Genomic DNA, 21307 nt, shown 5'->3' with positions numbered 1-21307 from the left:
TCTCTAGAATAGGTGATTATGAAGTGACATTTCTCAAATTTGGTGCAGTAAAATGTTACCGTTACAAGTGAGAGAATATGACCTTCTCACATGGTTTGAAAATAAAAGGTGAAGTGACCTACTGGGGTTGTTTGGTGAAAGGTCAAAGTTCAGAGAAATGTATATGTGTTAGCCCAATAATATTTTTTATTATAACACAAGCACCACTATTACACTATTAATGTCACGCACCCACTATTAATGGCAGCTTGCACAAACCAGGATGTGCATGCAGAATGAATGTCTACATTTAAACTGTCACCTTGTACTGATTATATAAACTCACCTTGGACAGCTGAGCGTTCACCCAGTTAGTGAAGGTTCTCTTCTGAATCTGCTCCTGTTCCACTGTTGAAAGAAGAGAAAACTGTTTATCATATTTGTACACATGAAAAACAAAAACGAACGCTTGAGGATGTGACAGAATAATCGTTCTTTTACTTGTTTACTGAAGTGAAATACTGGCGCATTCACCTGAATTCACTCTTCAGTTTCATATAAATAGTAAATACCAAGTGACATTAATGCTTTGAACACCCACAGCCACAGTGTGAGCACAAAAAACTAATCTTTCATCTTTAAAGCTTTATTTACTAGTTTACTAGTACTTTACTAGTACTACTTTTCACCCACAGTGTGTGTGTGACACACACATTTGGTGCTTATTAAAGAATGCTTATTAAAGAGAATTAATTCATTTATCAGGCAACTTGTTCACTTTTATTAGCTAAGCCCTATGCTCATCATTGTTATGCCTGATTTATACCATATTTGGTTTTGTGCCAGAGAAAATAACTGTTGTATAAGCTCACAATCACAACAAGTTGCAACGCACAGCGTTATGGTCTTGTGCAAACACTCTGGGAAGAGTAGTAGAAATGTGTTGCCCACGCAGGATATTCCAATATAGAATTTGAGCTCTCCTGTTCCAAAGTTATGAAAATATGAATATGAAATATTACAATGTAAACCATCCCAAAAAATGATATATTTTTTTTATGAAGAGTTGGATCCTGAGGCTTACAGAGTTTAATAAAAGACCATTATTGGAGTAAATAAGCCTCTATACAGGAGGAGTTACGCCATCGGAACAGAATTCAATATTGTCAAAGAAAAACATAACCTTTTGTATTTAGGAATATTATGGGTTTCACCCAGATGCCAAAGGTGAATATTTTAAACGATGGATATAATATCAGTGCACTCAGATGCCAAAGGTGAAACATTAAAACGATGGATATAATATCAGTCCACCCAGATGCCAAAGGTGAAACATAAATCGATTTAACATAAATGTCTCCTCTGTTCAAACAAAGGCTCCCTTTTAAAAAGTATGTCTGTATTTGGTGCGACAAATAGTTATCTCAGCAAGGCAGACGGCTTCTTGGTTAGAGTGGGTGACAATATTATCACATTATCCTTAATTTCAACGAAGTCCACACCCACAACACCAGAGGGAGTTCAACAAACCATGTGCAACCCAGATTCGGCACAAACAAGGGATTAATTTAATTTCGCTACTATGCCACCAAAATGTGGAACGCCCTACCAACAGTCATTAAGACATGCAAATCCCTTGACTCCTTCAAAACTGCTCTCAAAGGGCACCTACGGACGGCTGCAATTCGAAACTGGCCGTCGATGATTTATTTTTGACTATATAGTTGTGTATATTTGTACGTCTGTAAATGTTTTGATGAATTGAAAATGGTGGGCCCTATTGTAAACAAGTGTAATGCTTTATGGTGTCATCCACTCACTGTTAACAGTTTTTGTATTGAGTTGTACTTGAAATGTACTGTAATTCTGCAAACTGTTAATAAATAAATCAATCAATCAAAAACAATATCACAGCATTATATTCCATTATCAACTTCTCAAATTCACAATCCAAATCAAATCCATAAGGTTAACTACTCTATGGTGCACAAGCGAGAAGACGAGAAGAATATCCACTAATTGCAGTTGTGGAATTATTTTAACAGACAGTATAGCAATCATGTACAGTATTTCCACTCTCTCATCCTTGTTACAGGTCAAATGCAGTGTATTTAATAGATTAGAATAGATGTTTGATGTGGATACTGAGATACCAGGTGAGGAAGGAGGCTTAAGGCTCATTCATAGTCTGGATTTTCGGTGATGAGGTGACCACCGCTGCGGTGGTGAGCTGACCACCGGAGCTGAAATAACGTTGAGCGGTGGTGAGTAAAAACAGAGAGAACGGCTGGAGCGGTGGCGGTGGTTTGCTCTTCACCGCAGCTCGTGACGTCATGTTCGGTGGTCACCTAACCACCGAAAATCCAGACTATGTATGAGCCTTTAGTTGTTGTCAGATTGAATGTACTATTAAATGTACTATTTGATTATATATACCTCAACACAAACCTGTTGCTGAGCCTAGCGATTACTTTAAACCAGTTTTTCCCAAACTTTGACTTGAGGCACACTGGTGTGCTGTGAGACAAATTACTTGGGGTTTTGTGACAACCACATTATAATTGCACATTACAACTATACAAAAGTGTACGAATTATATTTGAATATACAGTACTACATCAGTATTTGTGCACACTTCTCAATACATTTCTCTTATACCCCCAAAAATCTGTCAATTTTGCCTTTTTCTTTTTCATAGCTCAAATAGCAGATTTACTAGATCTGCTTGTTGATCTGTTATTTTTGCATTGAGAAATACAGTAATGGGATGGCATTGCATTCGTTTTGGATATGAGATGGAGAGTTGGACCTTGTGGTTTACAGCGACAGAGAGATTTATTTGAGACGAGTTGACCTGTTGAGCATTATTGGAGTATAATAATCTGTACGTCTGTCCTCAGTGGAATCAATACCAGCATGGAAGAGTCGAGGACGACTGGCTTTAGTGTCAAAGACAAACACGTCTTGTATTTGGGAATATTATGGATTTTACCCAGATGCCAAAGGTGAAACATTAAAATTATCGATTTAATATCAATGTCTTAATAATAATGAATTCAATGCCAGGCTGCTAGTATGGACAGTGTCCATTCATGTAAAAAGAAAATAACCTCTTGTATTTGGCAATATTGTGGTTTTACCCAGATGCCAAGGGTGAAACATAATAACTATTGATCGTTTCATATAATCAAACAAAGGCTGCCTATTAAAAGTCTGTGGTGTGATAACATAGCATCATTATCTTCACTTTAACATCACAATTCACGTCAAATCAATAAGGTTAAGTACTCTATGCAGTGTGAGTATGAAACCATGGGTCATGAAAACCACTCAAAAAACATGTAAAACTAGATAAAGTGCCCCTCGGGGCACAGGTCTCCAACAGGGCAGGCCAGGTTGTGGCCTCCTGGTGGCGCAATAATTGGACAATGTGAAAAGGGTGACATTTCTTCTTACGCCTTGGATGGCAATTGATGATTTGAGGCATTTTGTCCCAAAAAGATGGAGTGTACAATTTTTGTATTTTTCCAGTTTTTCATGTGTCTATGAGGTGATAGTACTTCATTAGACACCCTGGAGTCGTTTTTATGTGCAATGGTGTATTAACTTTGTATTTAGGGTTTCTTCCTGGAGGCTGAACCCTTGACAGTCAAACGGGCCAATGAAATAAACAGCAATATAGTGACATCACACTATCAGCCGCTCCCCTAACCCCTCCCCCTTCATCATACAACTACAGCTGTGGGTGCGGCTTCAGTTCACTGAGTTCAGGTGGATCACCACCCATCACCACCCACCAGGCAAACCACACTCTGGCTGTCCGTTGAGACTGTATGTCAGTTATTGTGGTTGGTCTGTTTCCATCCAACCTCTCTGCATATTTTCTCCTACAGTACATTAGTCTGCCAATGTCAATGTCTTCATCTGTTTCCTCAGTCTGTGTTTCTGTGGTCTGTCACTTAGTTTGTTGGTTTGTCTTTGTCGTCTTTCCTATCTGCTTTCCTGTTCTGTTTTTGTATGATTTCCTTTTAGCTCAGTCAGTCTGTCTGTCCATCTCTGTCAGTCTGTGTTTGTGGGCTGACAAAGTTTATAGAGTGGATTTCCTCTTGATCGGTTTAGCAGAAGCCAGAAGGCCTCTTGTGGATGGACGGACTTCACAGGTTGTCTAATGTTAATCATCAGAATCTATTCCAACTGAGTGACTCAGATATACAGTATTACCACATAATTATAGGCTCTAATGCCTGACAGAAAGTTGTGGGTTCGAGTCCCTGTGTGTCACTCCCAGTCTCTCTCTCCCAGTTTCCTGTCTATCCCCACTGTAAACTATCAATAAAGGCAGAAAAGCTATATATATTGATGGATATTTTCTTTGGTATTTGTTCACATCTTATTACTATGTTAAAAATGACCTTGTATTTGGTGTACAGGACTGCCTAATTAATCTCCCTGTCACCCAGTGATTTTATATCCATATTTGCTTGGTATTAATCCTATTATCAGCTGTCATCCTCTCCAGATGGAAAAATATGACGCATGACCTGACAAACAACTTTGCTCTAAAGATGAGGATATAAACACCCTCTCACCCCATGAGATAAAGAGATAACAACAGAATCCTAATCACGACGTGATTAAAAGTCAAAAACAGGATTCAGACAATCGGACGCTCATGACGCTGTACTCTGATAATCACCGATCGACCTATTGCAATGTGACCACTGAATTCTGTATCTATGAAATGATTGCCAGTATAAATGTATGTGCAAAATGATGTAACGGGGTTCTGAACACTTACAGCACAGAGAATCTCTCTCCTGCTGCCTTGACATTTCTTGTAACAACTATTGAACCGAAGACTTTACTAAAGATCTGATTGCTTACACGGTTTCCTGTGTCAAATTCTTTCAGAGTCTTTTCCCCTCTGGTTTCACCAGAGAGAAATACCTTTTGGGTTGAATACTTTTGGGTGTCTTGCTTGATGGAGGTTTCTATCTAATCCAGGAAGAATAGTTAAAGTGGAGTTACCATTTTAACCCTAACATATATATCCTATTAATAATTTAGCGGACTGTCTGTCAGTCAGTCAGAGTACTTCCTTAGCATAGAGCAAGACAGCTGCTTGCGTTCTGCGCCATCTCACAACGCCACAACGCACGGACCGCCTCACGGAACCTAGCGCCGCACAGCCCTGTCCTCCAACCTCAATCTGATCTGCATTACACACGCCAAACATCCATCTTTCATTAATTTGCGTAAAAAAAAACATCTCCCCACAAATCACGTGTCACCAGTGAAATGCATGTTGGGACGGACACCGATTAATACTGGGACACACTTTTCCGCGCAACAGACCTACACGGGTAAACAATCCCGCCCCCTATTACATTACCCACATCTGCTCTTTATAGCGCCACAAGGAGGCCGACATATGTAAAACACATTTTCTAATATTACTATTTCAGATTTTATCCAAATTCCACGCAACTCGGTACACATGCTCTCCATAGTCATGTGATCAAGACGGGTTTGTTTGATTTCTCATAATCCACCCTCATTGGCGATTGACTTCTAAACTTTTCAGGAGTACCCCGCTTTGTACCCGTTTTGTACAAATCGCCACAACAACTCCAACTACCGATTGTGGTGAAACTGTGCATGCATATTCCCACTAGGCTTTGGAAGAAATGCCACTTGACAGTTTTCAAATCAGCCTCATGGTGGCGCTACAACAGGCCAAGCCGTGTCACACACACACACACACACACACACACACACACACACACACACACACACACACACACACACACACACACACACACACACACACACACACACACACACACACTTGCTAAACCTAGTCCCCATATATGGGGGACATGGGGAGAGCAACGGACTTGAACTCATGCTTCCTTCATGCCTGAGTGTGCAAGTTGGAAAGCCACTACTTTAAACAAGAATAAGACAGAAGATTTGTAATTTCTGAGGCTTCAAACTGATCGTGATTCAATTATTATTTGTTTAATGAAAAGACTTGCTTTCATTGTTGGATTGACTGGTATCAGGTAACTTTGCAGACTGTACTGCTCGGCTAAATCAAACCATGATCAATCAGGATTATGGTTAATTCAACATGTTAGACCAATCCCTTACTGGTACCACAAAGACACAGGTTGAAATCCTATTCTTATAGACTGGAATTATATAGACTATTATAGACTATTATTCTATATTATATAGAACGATTGCATATTGCGATTAAAAATATACTTAAAAGAATGGTAGTATATCAAAGCATATTGAACGCTATAATATCAGTTTAAAGAAAAACTCACCCATTATGTCATCAATAGTTTTGTATCAGCAGTATGTTAGAAAACCAACATTCTTCTGTACATCAGTGTAAAACTAAACCTCTTCAAGCAAACAAACTGTGCTCACTCCAGCGTTAGAATTATCCATAACTCAATAAGCACAGTCTGCACAGACATAATAAACCACTAAATATCTGTAATTCTCGTCAAACCAGCTAATACTCAAACTGCAGCAAGTCAAGCCTGCAGCTAAACAGGTGAGTCAAGTCCCGCCTACTTCTAAAACACTCAGGAACAGCAGATTCAGGCCTGTCCTGACAAGACATGTAATGAGGCTAGTTACTCTTTGGTATGGCCTTGTAGAGAGTTCAGAGCAAACAGAAGGAATACTGTAAAATTGTAAATAAATGGTGCATTTATACAGCGCCTTTATCCAAGGCGTTTTACATAGACTGTGCATTACATTCACCCATTCTCACACACACACACACACACACACACACACACACACACACACACCCCCCCCGATGGCAGAGGAAACCATACAAGGCTGGTCATCGGGAGCAATTAGGGGTTCAGCGTCTTGCTCTACTTCGACACAAACTCTGGGGGAGCCCGGAATCGAACTGGGAACCGTCATAAATATATACGGATCTGGGACGTCATATCCCAGGTCAGTATATGTGACCAGTGCCAACAAAACATGCCTCATGTCGCCTTTTCCATTTTTCAGATTTTTACAGATTATTAAAGTACAGAATGTAAGCTTTCATATGATGTATCATTCAATGAAATTGGACAATAATTGAAGGAGATATAACCATTTTAAAATGACTGGGGCCTTTCACCCAAAGCTGAGAAAAGCCCTTTTCAATATTCACAACATTTTATCACCTTAGAGCTGGACAGAAGTGGGTGTGACAATGGGAGGGACAAGAGACAATAGGACGTTTTAGCTGTCAACAGTGCAACACTAGAAACACTGACATGTTTAAGCCAGTAGAACAAACAATGCAATTTGTAAGGTGCCCCAATAAACCCTTTTGAAAGTACTAAGTATTAAATACTAAGTATAAGTATTCAAGTATTAAATATTAAGTTAAGTGTTCAATTTAACTTATACACTACCTGGTTGTAAATAGCTGCAGTACACCATTTTATGCAGGTCTACTTTAAGCAATCAAAGTCAGACAATTGACCCAGTATTTTAAATAAATAAAATCGACGCATCAGGCTATGATGTTGTGCGCTTGTAGATTTGCTATTTTAATAAACAGATCTGTCCACATGCAGTCACAATGCCTGGTTTCATTTATAGTAATTCCTGTGCATTCGATGGGTGGATTCATACTACATCGGGTGTCTATTTAGTGTGCAAGGCTTACATCCGGTCTAAAGCCCACCCACTGTATGCCCTGATTTATATACACAATACATACACGATCCGTATCCTCCCCTCACCGGATGTTGAATTAACAGTACTAACGGCCGTATTTGAAAAGACGTAGCTCTTTGCTGGGTGCGCGAGGAAAAAAATTAAGCTATTTTCCGACATTTCCTTTTCAATTGATACCGTTTCTTAGAGACGGCCTACACAAACGTTCTATATACCAAATGAAAGCCTGCATTTCATAGTTTACATAGTATATAACCTTTTTTTAAATGAGCAAGAAATGAGCGAGTTGTGATTAAAAGAAAAGACGTGTGATCTCTTTGCTCTTTAACACACGACACAAACGGCTAACTAGGCTAGCTAGCTTCTAGCCTGTTGTTTGTTGGTGAAAGACTCCAAGCTGGGAAGTGTATTTCAGCGAGTAGCTATACGTGGTTTTGTTTATTTTCTGTAAAGTCTAACCCAAATGCCCAGAATACTTCTGTGTTTACAAACACAAGCACGCTAATGGGCGGTGATCAGAGCGTGAAACCTGAGGACAAAGAGATTACAGGACCAATCGTAACCAACATGCAAATCTCGGAACTGCGCTCTTCTGCCTCCAGAAACTTGTTAAAAAACAAGCCCACTTTGACGTATAAATGTATACATTTCATTTGCCCAAATGAACAATCTGTTTGAATGAAAACCTTCTTCAACATTCAAACTGTATTAATATGAAAAAAAAAGAAAATCACATAAAAAAAAAAAACGAGTTTATTTATTGATTTAAGGCATGTTCATTCTGGCGACATGAGGCATATTCTGCTGGCACTGGTCACATATATATTCTATACTACATTATCTAAATATATAGCGTATATAAAAATGTATTACGAATTTTGAATCATGGGAACGGCGTGGCTCCAATGTGGATCTGAGACTTCATGTGCACACACTGCCCAGCCACTGGTATAAATCGTCTATGATATGTCTATGATGTATGACTCCAAATGTAGGCTTCCTGCCGAGCCACATCATCAAAAATTAAAGGGTTGTATGACAAAACTCCCTGAAAGCAATCACATCACACACCATAAGTATCCACAAATTATCGAGCTGTGCGTTTAGAAAAATGCTTACCATACAGAAAATACGGTAGGTAGCATTAATACAGGCTTAGATCATCCTCCTAATTCGATCGTCGAGTGTCAGCAGTATGCAAATACTGTGAACCTTCATGGTGCCACAGGGTGGAATCAGAAAGACTATACATTGTAATGCACATTGTCCCAACATGCATTCAGGTTAGAGCTTTCTTAAACAGGCCCATCTTTGCAGAATAATTTCTTTACACAGCTTGATTATATGTTTTACGTGCAATCCTTCATTCTTCTTTAACTAGGCGGTTACTCTTAAAGGTATATTCAGTGATTTCACTTAATTCAAATATCACTTATTTTTTTGTTTTGTTGTGATAATCCTCCCTACTATAGAGTGTGCTGGCCATATAAGGAGTTCCTCCCTGTCCCCAGTTAACCCCTGGGGGTCAAAAAACCTTAGGTTTCGTTTTTGACTCTCTATCCTGATTGGACGAAAGGCTGGGTCCCACAGCCAAAAACGAAACCTAAGGTTTTTTGAGTGAAATCACTGAATATACCTTTAAATATGTTTAGGGGGGGGGGGGGGGGGCATGTTTTATGAAAATCATCTGGATTGTAAAGCATTTAAATTAAGCTTATTAATTAGGATTACACTTTTCAGTATTCCACTCAGCAGTGGATTACTACTTATACTATTAAGCAGGTAATTGGTCATTCAATGCACTATTCTTCCCAACCTTTCCTGCCGATAAAAACATTACACATATTCATTCACATATTTTCGTTCACCCTGAACAGCTAGGTTAAACTATATTTAGCCTCTACTCTTTCATCCTCACAGCCGCAAAAGATCTGCAGAGAAAAGCAGACTTTGGGACAATTACTTTAACAAGATGCTTGTCAGCAGGGCCACAAGGCTTACATCATCCACCCGGCACACTGAGCCATCTGGCAGTGACATAGCTGGGAAAACATTAACAAGACTTCACTAAACTGATCCAGAAAACATTGTTTCTAGATAAGGGGAGGAGAACAGCATGTGTGTCTAAAATAGTTAAGCAGAGTAGCAAACCAGTTTATTAAAAAAAAATATGTTTTGCATTTCTGTAGTTTCCAACAGTATAGTATAGATTACGACGGCATGTACTGAATAACATGCTGCTACCTGTTTATTGCTTTTTATTACACACCTGTGACCTTGATATAGCAAGAAACTATTGATGAATACATTTTGAGATATTACATTAAAATATATAACAAAAATATATAACAAAACAGGGAGAGCTAGAATGGAGAGAAGCAAAGATAAAGAGACAAAGAAATAAAAAGAAAGGGGGACATAGAGAGAGAGAGAGAGAGAGAGAGAGAGAGAGAGAGAGAGAGAGTGCAACCCATGACACAGTGTCAGAATCTATTATAAGTGCAGCCAATCAGATCACAATTAACCAACCATTATACTGTGTCAAGCCTCCTGTGAGACAACATGGTAACTGTGCTCAAGGTTACCAGTGTCTGGATAGACTACAGCTATGTCAACAGTGAGAACCACTATCACCACCTGAGATCAAATGGTGGAACAAACCCTTACAGCAGTGATACTCAAACTCCGGGCCACGGACCACTTCCGGCCCCCGGCACAATTTTGACTGGCCCACCAATCAAATGTGCTTAATATCCTCAAAGTCACGCCTCCAACAAGCTTAACCCACTTGATAGCAGACAGACAGACAAATACAGTACGTAGCAGACAATGTACATTAGTTTGCTTTATGGAAACAGTTGTTTGTGTTGAATGTGCTAATTGCACCGAATTATTCAAGAAAAGGCAATAATTGTCTTTTCATACATGATGTGGAAATAAAGCAAATAAAAAAAAGTATCATTAATGTTGTCATTTTATCAACTGGCGCCTTGCCATTTTCATAATGTGGCCCACAGGTTCAGCTATTGAGTATCTCTGTCTTAGAGGATATGAACACACAATACAATTGTAGTTGTAGTGCCTCATCATGGCTGAAAAAAGCGGTGTCAATACAATTCCAGCACAAAATACAAAAATATTAAACAGAAACAATCAAATAGGACAAAAGCCACCTTAAGAGTTAAGACTTAGAGCAATCTCATCCACATCCACATAGTAAAATCATAATTAAACTGGAATACCTACAGGGAATTGAAGAGTTTAAAAGTTTTTTGTTCTAGAATGTAGATAAAGTATTATCTTCTCTTTGGTTTAGAAGGGCTGATGTCACCAAAAACCATCTAATTTTGGATCAAACCTCTCCACTAGCCTAGCAGGAGCATGAGACCAAATACCAAACCCCTCACACCAAATGTCATGCTGTCAAATTAGCATTAGCATCACCAACATCATGCACACAGTGTTGAATTACAAAACTCTTATGTATCACAGCTAATGCCATGTAGCATTTATTATCTCCAGCCTCCTGCTCTGTCCCACTAGAAGAGTATTTGCTATATGAGTCACATCTCTCACCTCAATGATGTGACTATGAGGCTTGAAATGGGAAGGGACGGAGCTGGAGAGGTGAGGTTATCAAGTACTTTCACACTGTGAGGTGAGGTTATCACGCACTTTGAGCCCCCCACCGCACGTATAAATGCACTTTTTGGCCAGAAAGGGACATTTTTTCTCCCATTTCATGCAAGGCAGGAAGCCAATTAGTTCCATAGCCTTAATGCAACGGCAGCAAGAGCAGTAAGGCAATGGACCAGAGCTAGCCAGTTTTATTGAACACAAACATTTAACCAACAGTGTGTTTTAATTACAGGGCTGCCAAAATAACAGAGTTAACTGAGTTAATAGTCTTAATTAGAAGCCAGTTACAGTAAGTAGGTAATGAGATGAGATGAGATGATATTCAATTTATTGTCAATGTTGTACCAGGGTTTCCTGCACAATGTTGTTGGCATGGCGCTGTGCCATGCTTGAAATAAATCACGCCATGCCAAGCTTAAAAATAATAATAATAATAATAATAAAAAGAAAACGTTTTTTTTTTCTTTTTTGAGGGGGATAGTGAATCATAGTGTGTGTGATATGAAATGTCCAGTACCTCCCCAGTGCCTCCCCAGTGCCTCCCCAGTGCCTCCCCCAGTGCCTGCCCAGTGTCTGCCCAGTGTCTGCCCAGTTTCCGCCAAGTGCCTCCCCAGTGTCTGCCCAGTGGCTCCCCAGTGTCCCCCCAATGTCTCCCCAGTGGCTGCAGTTTCTCCCCAGTGCCTCCCCAGTGCCTCCCCAGTGTCTGCCCAGTGCCTCCCCAGTGCCTCCCCAGTCTCCCCAGTGTCTTCCCAGTGCCTCCCCAGTGCCTGCCCAGTGTCCCCCCAGTGTCCCCCCAGTGCCTCCCCATGTCTCCCCAGTGTCCCCCCAGTGCCCCCCTAGTGTCCCCCCAGTGCCTCCCCAGTGTCTTCCCAGTGCCTGCCCAGTGCCTGCCCAGTGTCCCCCCAGTGCCTCCCCAGTGCCTCCCCATGTCTCCCCAGTGCCTGCCCAGTTTCCCCCCAGTGTCTCCCCAGTGTCCCCCCAGTGCCTCCCCAGTGCCTCCCCAGTGTCCCCCTAGTGCCCCCCCCCCAGTGTCTCCCCAGTGCCCCTGCAGTGCCTCCCCAGTGTCCCCCCAGTGCCTCCCCAGTGTCTCCAATAGCAACACAAGAGCAATAATCCAAATTAATCTTAATTTATTAATCAAATTAGCACCATGCCAAGGCCTTTTCCTGCAGGAAACACTGTGTACAGTACAAGTACAGCACAGCACAGCACAGCGAAAAGTATTTTCGCATCTCACTAAGAGGACACTCACCTTGCAGGAGCATGTGGACATTGTCTATATCCAGGGGGATGGCCCCCCTCTCCACCGGACCATCTCTGAAGTCGGACCCCGACGCCATGCTTCCTTATCCACAGATGCCCATCAGCCTGGCACCGATCTGTGGGCACACAGACGCACGCGCACACACGCGCGCGCACACACACACACACACACACACACACACACACACACACACACACACACACACACACACACACACACACACACACACACACACACACACACACACACACACACACACACACACACACACACACACACACACACACACACACACACACACACACACACACACACACACACACACACACACGTTAGTAAAAGATCCTTTAAAAATCATTCTGTATACTATCTTCGTCTTTAAAGCTGCAATCACACTAACAGCGACATCTACAAAACAATCAAGCAGCTACATACATTGCTGTAGAAACACAGAGTCAGTGACCATTTTCTTTCATCAAGGGATGTGGTTCTTTGCAAAGCCCTCTGAGGCCCCTTTTCCACCGGGGTTTTCCCCGCTTAACATTGAATCAGTTCAGAGTTTTTCCACTGAAAATTAATTGGTTCAGAACCCTAAAAGTTGGTTCGGAACTGGAACCAAAAAATGGCTGCTGGTTCCATGAAAGCACCAGGTCCCAAGAATCTAGAACGGAACCAGTTCTAGAACCAGAGTAATTTTGGTGGAACTGGAAAAGGGGCCTGAGAGAGAGGGCATGTCCTCACTTGAGACCCACATACACTGCCTGTATTGTAGGTCAGGTGTCTCATCATACGCTTTAACTAAGTTTGACACAGATACCAAGTTGGACACAGATCTACATCGATCAACTACAGCTGAGAGCAGAAAGGCACAACATTGAACCAAACATCTACATACACACTACAACCTTTTCATCCATCATGTACACAGCATATTCTTGTAGTCAAGTCAAATGTGTTTGTCACAAAGTGCCCTTGCGCATATAGTGACCTTTAGATTTATGTGAACTGTTTAGGAACACATTTTTACAGCGTATATTTGGGAGCAGAGCAAAGATTGTATTCTGTCAGCAGAATTCACAGGTATTTCCTTATGAATAAACTGAACAAACTTTTCATTAATATCTCACACTCAGCACTCAAAGGAAATTAGTCATTGACATGTGATAGTGGCATATTTCCCTACCACCATTTGCACTTGAGAATGCACACCTTTGAAAGCCAAGGAAATCCACACACTTGCTGCGTTTAAATGACGGTTCAAGGGGAGTTTAGCCTCAAATTAAACGCTGCTTTCTGTCAACTCTCGTGTGCCAGGTTGAAGCAGAAAGGTTGCCTATTTCTGCCGTGTCTTGTATAAGCTAGCCCAGGGATATGGATAAGTGAACCAAGAAAAATGTGTGACATTTACGAGTCTCTCTACACGCCTGCTCAAACAATCACTCTGTGAAGGGGAATCAGTGTTTGAAGTTTGATTTTAACTAGTTTTGATGGATGATCACCAACATATGACTGACGGCTTTGGAAAAGACACTGAGGTGTCGAGGCCAAAATAAGCAGGTGGAAACAATAATAGAGCAGATTTTCACTTATACTTCAATCAAGCTGATGCCAGGTGATTTATTTGATATATCACACTGAAGTTTAAAATACGTTCTTGTAATTGGCCAAACTTTCTGGCTCTCATTGTGTTGTCCTTTGAGACCATCTAAAGGCCAACTAAAACAAATCATAACATGCATATCCAAATGAGCTATTCAACCTTTACACACAATGTGTAAGGCCATAAACGCCAGTCTAAAAATAGTCTAAACAACTGGACCGGTGCACTGCACCTTCATTGGGCCCACGGACAGGGGACCATTCACAGAAGTGCACCTAGCCTGGCTGTGAAACATGTGCCTGTGTGGTGGGGTATGTGCTGCGTCGATGCTTCACTCACTATAGCGTGACATCTGAACTATCTAAAGGCTTCATGTCAGCTGCTAGAGAGAGGAAAATAGAAAGGGAGGGAGAGAGAGATTGGGTAGGAGGTACAGTAGAAAGATACAAGGACAGAGAGAATGAGAGCAGAAGGGAGCGAAGGAAGAGAATGTAGAAAGAAATGGACAGAGATTCAAAGAAAAGGATGAAAGAGTGAGACAGAATGGAGAGTGGACGATGTGTTTGGGCCAGACTGTGAGTGAAAGACAGAGACAGAGAGAACACGATGGAGTGAAAGAGAAGCCCCTGACAGAGTGTCGCTGAGTCAAAGTCATTTAGGACAGGTCTAATTACAACACAGAGGACACCGAGCATAACACTCCTCCGGAAAAAGGGGCCTTCTTATCATCATATGTCATCATACATCATCTCATTCTGGCCAATCGCAATTTGCATCCTCAACAACATTGTCTTCCATGTTTGTGTTTACACAGACCCTCAAAGCTGGACATAAAAAAATAAAATAAAATAAAATAAAGATGTGGACAGTACATTAAAATGTACAATAAACAATAACAGCACGTTAATAGCTTAATTGTTATTTTCCAAATACAAAGTCATTACATCTTTACAGAACTGAATTATTGAGTTACTTTTGTCAATCCAGTGACAGGCTGAATACCCTCCTCATCCTTACCCTAACCTTGACACTCACAAAACTATACCAGAACGTAAACAGACTACTGTGCCTAACCATAACTAAACTTAATCAATACCTAAATGTAACCAAAAGTATTTGCAGATTATGCAGGGGGGGCATAAACAGTGTACATGAAACATGTACATGTTTCATGTACACTGTAAAATGTCAATACATTGCAAACATCTCATTGCTCACTAAAGAAGTAATGGATGGTTGAATTCCATTCATATTCTAAATTATCTATATTTTCTCTGGGAACTGTTTTCAGCTAGAATCATTAGAATGCATTTCAACCCCTCCCCCACCCCCCTTTCTCACCCTCACCCCCTTAAGGCCTATTCATAGTCTGGATTTTCGGTGATGAGGTGACCACCGCTCAGGTGGTGAGCTGACCACCGGAGCTGAAATAACATTTTTTTTTGTTATCAAATGTTTTTTATTTAAGACAATAAAATCACAATAAGACACGTTAACATCATAAATGAGCTGAAATAACATTGAGCGGTGGTGAGTAAAAACAGAGAGAAGGGCTGGAGCGGTGGCGGTGGTTTGCTCTTCACCGCGGCATGTGACGTCATGTTGTAGTTCGGTGGTCACCTAACCACCGTAAATCCAGACTATGTATATGAGCCTTTACTCCCCTTTCTCAACCTTCATTCTCCCATCCATTCCCAACCCTCCCGCTTTCCACCATCCTATTAAACAAACAACCCACAACATATCCACTGCATGTCTGCATCACAGAGTCAGCAGGTCCTTCAGATCTTTTATCAAGATTGTCCACAGTTAAATTGTGCCCCTGTGACAGTTCCAGATAGGCAATGTCCAAAAAGCTCAGTAGCCACTGGCCAGTGTGTTAGAATCCACACTTTGAAATGCATGAAAACACAATAGCATAAACTTTGGGTTCGCTGTGGTGGATTCTTGCCTCAACCAAGTTTCAACTCTCTTCAAGTGGAGCCTTTTTTTAAATTAGTGGAATCCAATGGCTTCCTCAAAACTCAAACAAATCACAGTTGCTTTCTAACATGAGCCGCAGTAAAGACAAGTCATAGTCATGAATCATGAGAACTTAATTAATTAAATGTAAGTTTTTCAATTTGATAGAAATCAATGCTCAATCAGTGGCATTGGTCAGGCTCTAGTCTATACTAGTAACTATGCTGATAGATAATCTTAAAGCACCACCGTGCTAGATTCTAGCACAGTGGTTCCCAACTGTTTCTGGATCAGAGGGCCTCTAGAGGGTTGCAGTCCCGCCCCCGACGAGAGGCCCAGAAAATAATTCCCCGTTCATTTTCCCCATTTTTCATTTCAAAAAGTAAAAAAACGTTTACACTGCGGACAAAGCCAACTTGGCTCGTGACAAATCATGACAATAAACACAATCTTTTGGGACGATCAAATAATTAGAAAGAAGAAAAAAGGCAGGATACAACACTTTTTGTTTTCTTTTTCTTTTTACAAATTATTTGATCAGCCCAAAACATTGTGTTTATTGTCATGATTTGTCACGATCCGAGTTGGCTTTGTCCACGGCGTAAACGTCTTTAAACAAGTTCCACCCATCTGACACTCAGCTGCCATGTTAAGTGGTCATAATACTACATGTAGTAGCAGTAGCCTATTATGTTTAACTTTTACATATTACCTGTATACCTGACCTGTAGTACACTTTTCATAATAATGCTTGTTTGTTTGTTGGTGATAAATCAAGGCGTCTTGCTTAACCTGTCAAGCCATGCCTTCTCAGGCAGACACACCCACAACTTTTGTGATAATGAAACATGGGAGAGGCAATGCTCTCTAGTTTCATTTGAACAGAGAGATATAAATTGACATACATTTTGGTTACATTTTTGTACACTCTTGGAATTGGAGTGGATAAATTAACACTGGAGTTTGCAGTGTAGCCTACTTTTTCCTACAAAAAACAATACGTTCATGAAAAGAGCCTTTACAATAGTTCTGACTCATTGTAAGGCATTTTACAGTGTGGCTCTGTAAGAGGCACACGTGTGTGTGCATGTGTGTGCGCGTGTGTGTGTGTGTGTGTGTGTGTGTGTGTGTGTGTGTGTGACTGTGTGTGTGTGTGTGTGTGTGTGTGTGTGTGTGTGTGTGTGTGGCAAATCCGATCAGCACTTAACTTTGCATGCCCACTGCAAGTAGGCCACAGATTTGGTCATAGATGACTGACATCATACTGTATTGATGTAACAGGCTGGACACAGGAAGTCCGAGTTCCACATTGGAGCCATGCCATTTGTATGTGGATTCCGACTCGGTGAGATCCACATAGTTTCGTACTCTCTAAATTCCCTGGGTGTTGGCTTACTCTCATCTGCTACAGTGCCTGCAGTGCCAATAATGTCAAGTTCAAAACTGATGTACAATGTTTGATGTTCTCAATTGTCTATTTATCCAGGGAAGGTCCAGTCTTCAGCAATGGCATGCCTGCGTTTATTACATTTACAGTACGCACGTACGCACTTTTTCATGTCAAGGACCCCCAAATTGACACTATTTAGCCTGTGGACCCCCCATTTGAAAAGATATTCCAGGGACCCCCATAGGAGAAGCTTTTTACGGCTCTAGCAGTGATTCTCAACCCATTTTATTTCAATGACCCCCAGTTTGACATGCATATTAGTCTACAGACCCCCATGTAATGGCATTTCTATCTCTTGGACCCCCATAAGGGTCCATTTGGTTCCAAACTATCATTTAGCTGGGCCCCCTGGAACTCCCTCAAGGACCCCTGGGGGTCCCAGGACCCCACTTTGGGAACCACTGCTATAGGTTCCTTCATCTGCCAGTCCCCAGGGGTCTAGGCCCTGCTCCTTCTCCCTAGCAGATCTACGCTGTCTGTCAAGCCAACTTGTCACAACGCACCAAATGTTCACCCCAGAATAACTACAATGGGGTTCATGTGGTTAATCTCACACCTCTTTGCTGCCCTGCTAGTTCACCAGCAACCAAACTTCCACACTGCCTGGCATGTTGTGATATGCAACTATTCAACTTGTCAGTAAGTATGATGCTCATCTGGCATATCATCAACTCACTTGCGGGAGCTTGTCCACAGCTATGCTGAGTAAATGTGGACCATCTGTTGTACAAACCACGCAGCACACATTTCCATGTTTGATACGCTTATAATGAGCTGTCACGACCAAACACAATCTGTGGGCACTTGGTTTTTATCTCAGAGGTGAGTAGATACATAATCATGCAGTCAACAGTCAACAACTACCGGTAATTATTGCATTGATCAAACACATCCCATCTCTTTATAACTTTATGGGTACCATGTCTGACCTTTTCAAGGTTAAAACAGATCAATGTGTGCTACTGTATGCAGCACTGACAGTGTTCCAGGCCCTTTGTAGTTTAATGGACTAGACCATGGCACTAATCCTGTCAAGGTGAAGGACAAGAGTTTCACAATTGAACAAGTTATAAGACAGACAGACAGACAGACAGACAGACAGACAGACAGACAGACAGACAGACAGACAGACAGACAGACAGACAAACTCGCAAGATAATTTGTTTGCCAAACAGTGTAGAACATTAGGCCTACAGTCAAACAGGGACAAATTAGCCATTGGGCCAGTGGGGCCGTGGCCCAGGGGCCCTTGGCTCTCAGGGGCCCTTCGGGGAAATTGGACCGTAAGGTACTAGGTTTGACGCCCTGAAAAGGGCTCCTGGGGCCCTTCATTGGCCATTGATTTTGTTAAATTTAGGTCAAAAAGATGATAAAAACACGGAAAAACACCAAAATGTTGCGCGCACGCGCGCTATGGGGGCCCTGCAAAAATTACCGGCCCAGGGGCCCTCGGGGGGTTAATCCGTCCCTGCAGTCAAACCAGTGTGGTAATGTACAATGACAGCGGTAATGTACAATGACAGAAAGACACAAGCCCAGGACACCAGGATATGTCAGTATACCCAGTGGGTAAAAACAGATTGGCTCAGTGCCTCAGTCACCCCTGACTGAGCTAGACACCACTATCAGTCAGGGCAACAAAAAGCACTTGTATCAGTAAAGTTATCTGCAGCTGCATAGGTCATCCCACTGGCACTGGTAGTATTTGCATAGTAGTCAGATCATCAATACAATAGTTTATCAGATACAACTCAGCGACGATCTTTATCCAATGTTATGATGCCAGGCTTGCCAGCACATCAGTAGACGTAGGCTAAACAGATTCGCCGTAAAAATTCTCCAATTCACTCATGTTAAAGCATAAAATAATTATTATATCAAACGTTTCTCTGTCTCCCTCCAAAACAAGAAAGACAAACTTTAAGAAAACTTTACCTCACAACAATATATTCTTCATCACTAAAACTGCTCTCTCTCGCTCTCTCTCTCTTTCTCTCTCTCGGAATGTGACGTTTAGATAATGTCGCCGACAACCTGTCTGTCAGGGGCCAAAAATAGCGCGTTTTGCCGTTTGGTCACGTGACTGCCACCAGAGGAGAGAGCTTCAAACAGTACAGCGGCGTTACCCAAGTGTTGTACCAATTAATAATTAGTCATTGAGGGTCGGGATGTTGATAAAATGAACGTAAAGTAACGGCTATATCCTATTGCTGACTGTTGGTTAGAAAACTGTATAGAGTCGTTTTGAGTGGAAACAAGCCCAGAGAACAGTGTAATTATCGGGGGGCCATGCAGCATGAAAAGTTTCTTGGTGTGTTTTCTTGACAGCATTAATTAGCCAACAGCTGCTGCAAATGCAATTTGTTTCTTTACAAACCGAAACCGTGTCACGAAATAATGCTGCCAAGGGGAAGAACAGTGCAGAATCAAAGCCAAGTAGTCATTAGACTGACGTTTGAGACGAATTAACGGGGAGAAGTTGAAGCATACTTACATGCATCTAAAGTCGACGGCTCGTGAGCTTGGTGTTGCCGTTGGGTGTAGCCTAAATAATGTACCGGTAGATGCAAGTCCGTGCAACAATAATGAATCGGATGTAAACGATTGCACTGACAAACACGCTGTGATACGCTTGAACGAAGTCACACACACCCCTCTCCATATGTAGGCTATAGTGAGTGGGGCCCTGGACTGTTACCGGAGAGGCGAGAGCCATGTACCGTGACAGGGACATCACAGTGGAGAGCTAAAAATAGTCACCACCAGTGAGGGGTGCGCACACACGCACGCACTTCTAATTTTAGTAGCCCTACTTATCTGTCACCTGTGTTGACGGTTCATTCCCTGCATGACTGACTCACCAAAAATCTCACTTTCTCCAACTACACATTTCTGTCCATCTTCATCAGGCGCTCAAGAGACCCATGATGAGCATAATCAGCTGCTTACCTACAGTAGCCAGTAGTGTGTAGGCTATGCAATTTCCGTACAGGATCTTTTTGCTAAAATTGTTTCCCCCCCCCCCCGTTTGTTATTATCAATTATTATTAATATTAATATTATTATTATGATGTTCGGGGTCATAGTAGCTGTGTATTCGATTCTGACATTTTCGTAGTTGAAATGACCTACTGAGAGTAGCCTACAAATGGTAACCATGTTAGACATAGGTTTTAAAGTCTAGATTAATACATTTTAAGATTTTTTCATTAAGATTAAATTAATCTAAAACAGTACTCTAATCACAGTAATATTATGAGTACTATAGCCACCATGACCCGTAAAACGTTCTATTGGTTGGCTGCAGGTTCAGTTAATTGCTGTGGATAACAGTGTCATCTAAAAAATGCTATAGGCTATTGTTAAAGTACTGTAGACTATTGAGAGTGGTTAGTTTTCATCGGCCATAAATACAGTCAGTTAGCTACTATAACAAGTGACCACTAGAGGTTACTGTAGTATCATACAAGCAACAGGGAGGAACTGGTCATTACAGGTTAGGCTTGTCAGTTTTTTGGTCATTTCTCCACCAAATTCCAATGTCAGATAAAATTATAGTGCCAAGAAACCTGACACAGATGAATGTATTGTTTCTGATATACAGAATAGGGTTAGAAACATTTAAGCAATCTGCCTTTTTGCCTTTTCCTTAAACTATTTATAGGTTTTATCTATATGCAAGGGTGACACCCTAATCGGAACA

At 41.4% G+C, this 21307-nt stretch overlaps 1 protein-coding gene across 1 annotated transcript in view; it reads right to left on the bottom strand.

The window, feature by feature from the left end:
* syne2b (spectrin repeat containing, nuclear envelope 2b) overlaps positions 1-20237 on the bottom strand; it is a 186481-nt gene extending 166244 nt beyond the window's left edge. Inside the window, exons 1-3 of the mRNA XM_083791824.1 lie at positions 20099-20237; positions 12581-12707; positions 326-387 (exon numbers count right to left, since the gene is read on the bottom strand). Of these exons, the coding sequence (XP_083647950.1) occupies positions 326-387; positions 12581-12668 (150 nt within the window). The 5' untranslated portion in view covers positions 12669-12707; positions 20099-20237. The remainder of the gene's footprint in view (positions 1-325; positions 388-12580; positions 12708-20098) is intronic.
* Between the last annotated feature and the right edge of the window lie 1070 nt (positions 20238-21307).

Source organism: Protomyctophum parallelum (assembly GCF_964188405.1).
Source record: "Protomyctophum parallelum genome assembly, chromosome: 20".
NCBI classification, from domain to species: Eukaryota; Metazoa; Chordata; class Actinopteri; order Myctophiformes; family Myctophidae; genus Protomyctophum; species Protomyctophum parallelum.
The sequence above is the reverse complement of the archived record's forward strand: the minus strand, read 5'-3'. Positions and strand labels throughout refer to the sequence as shown.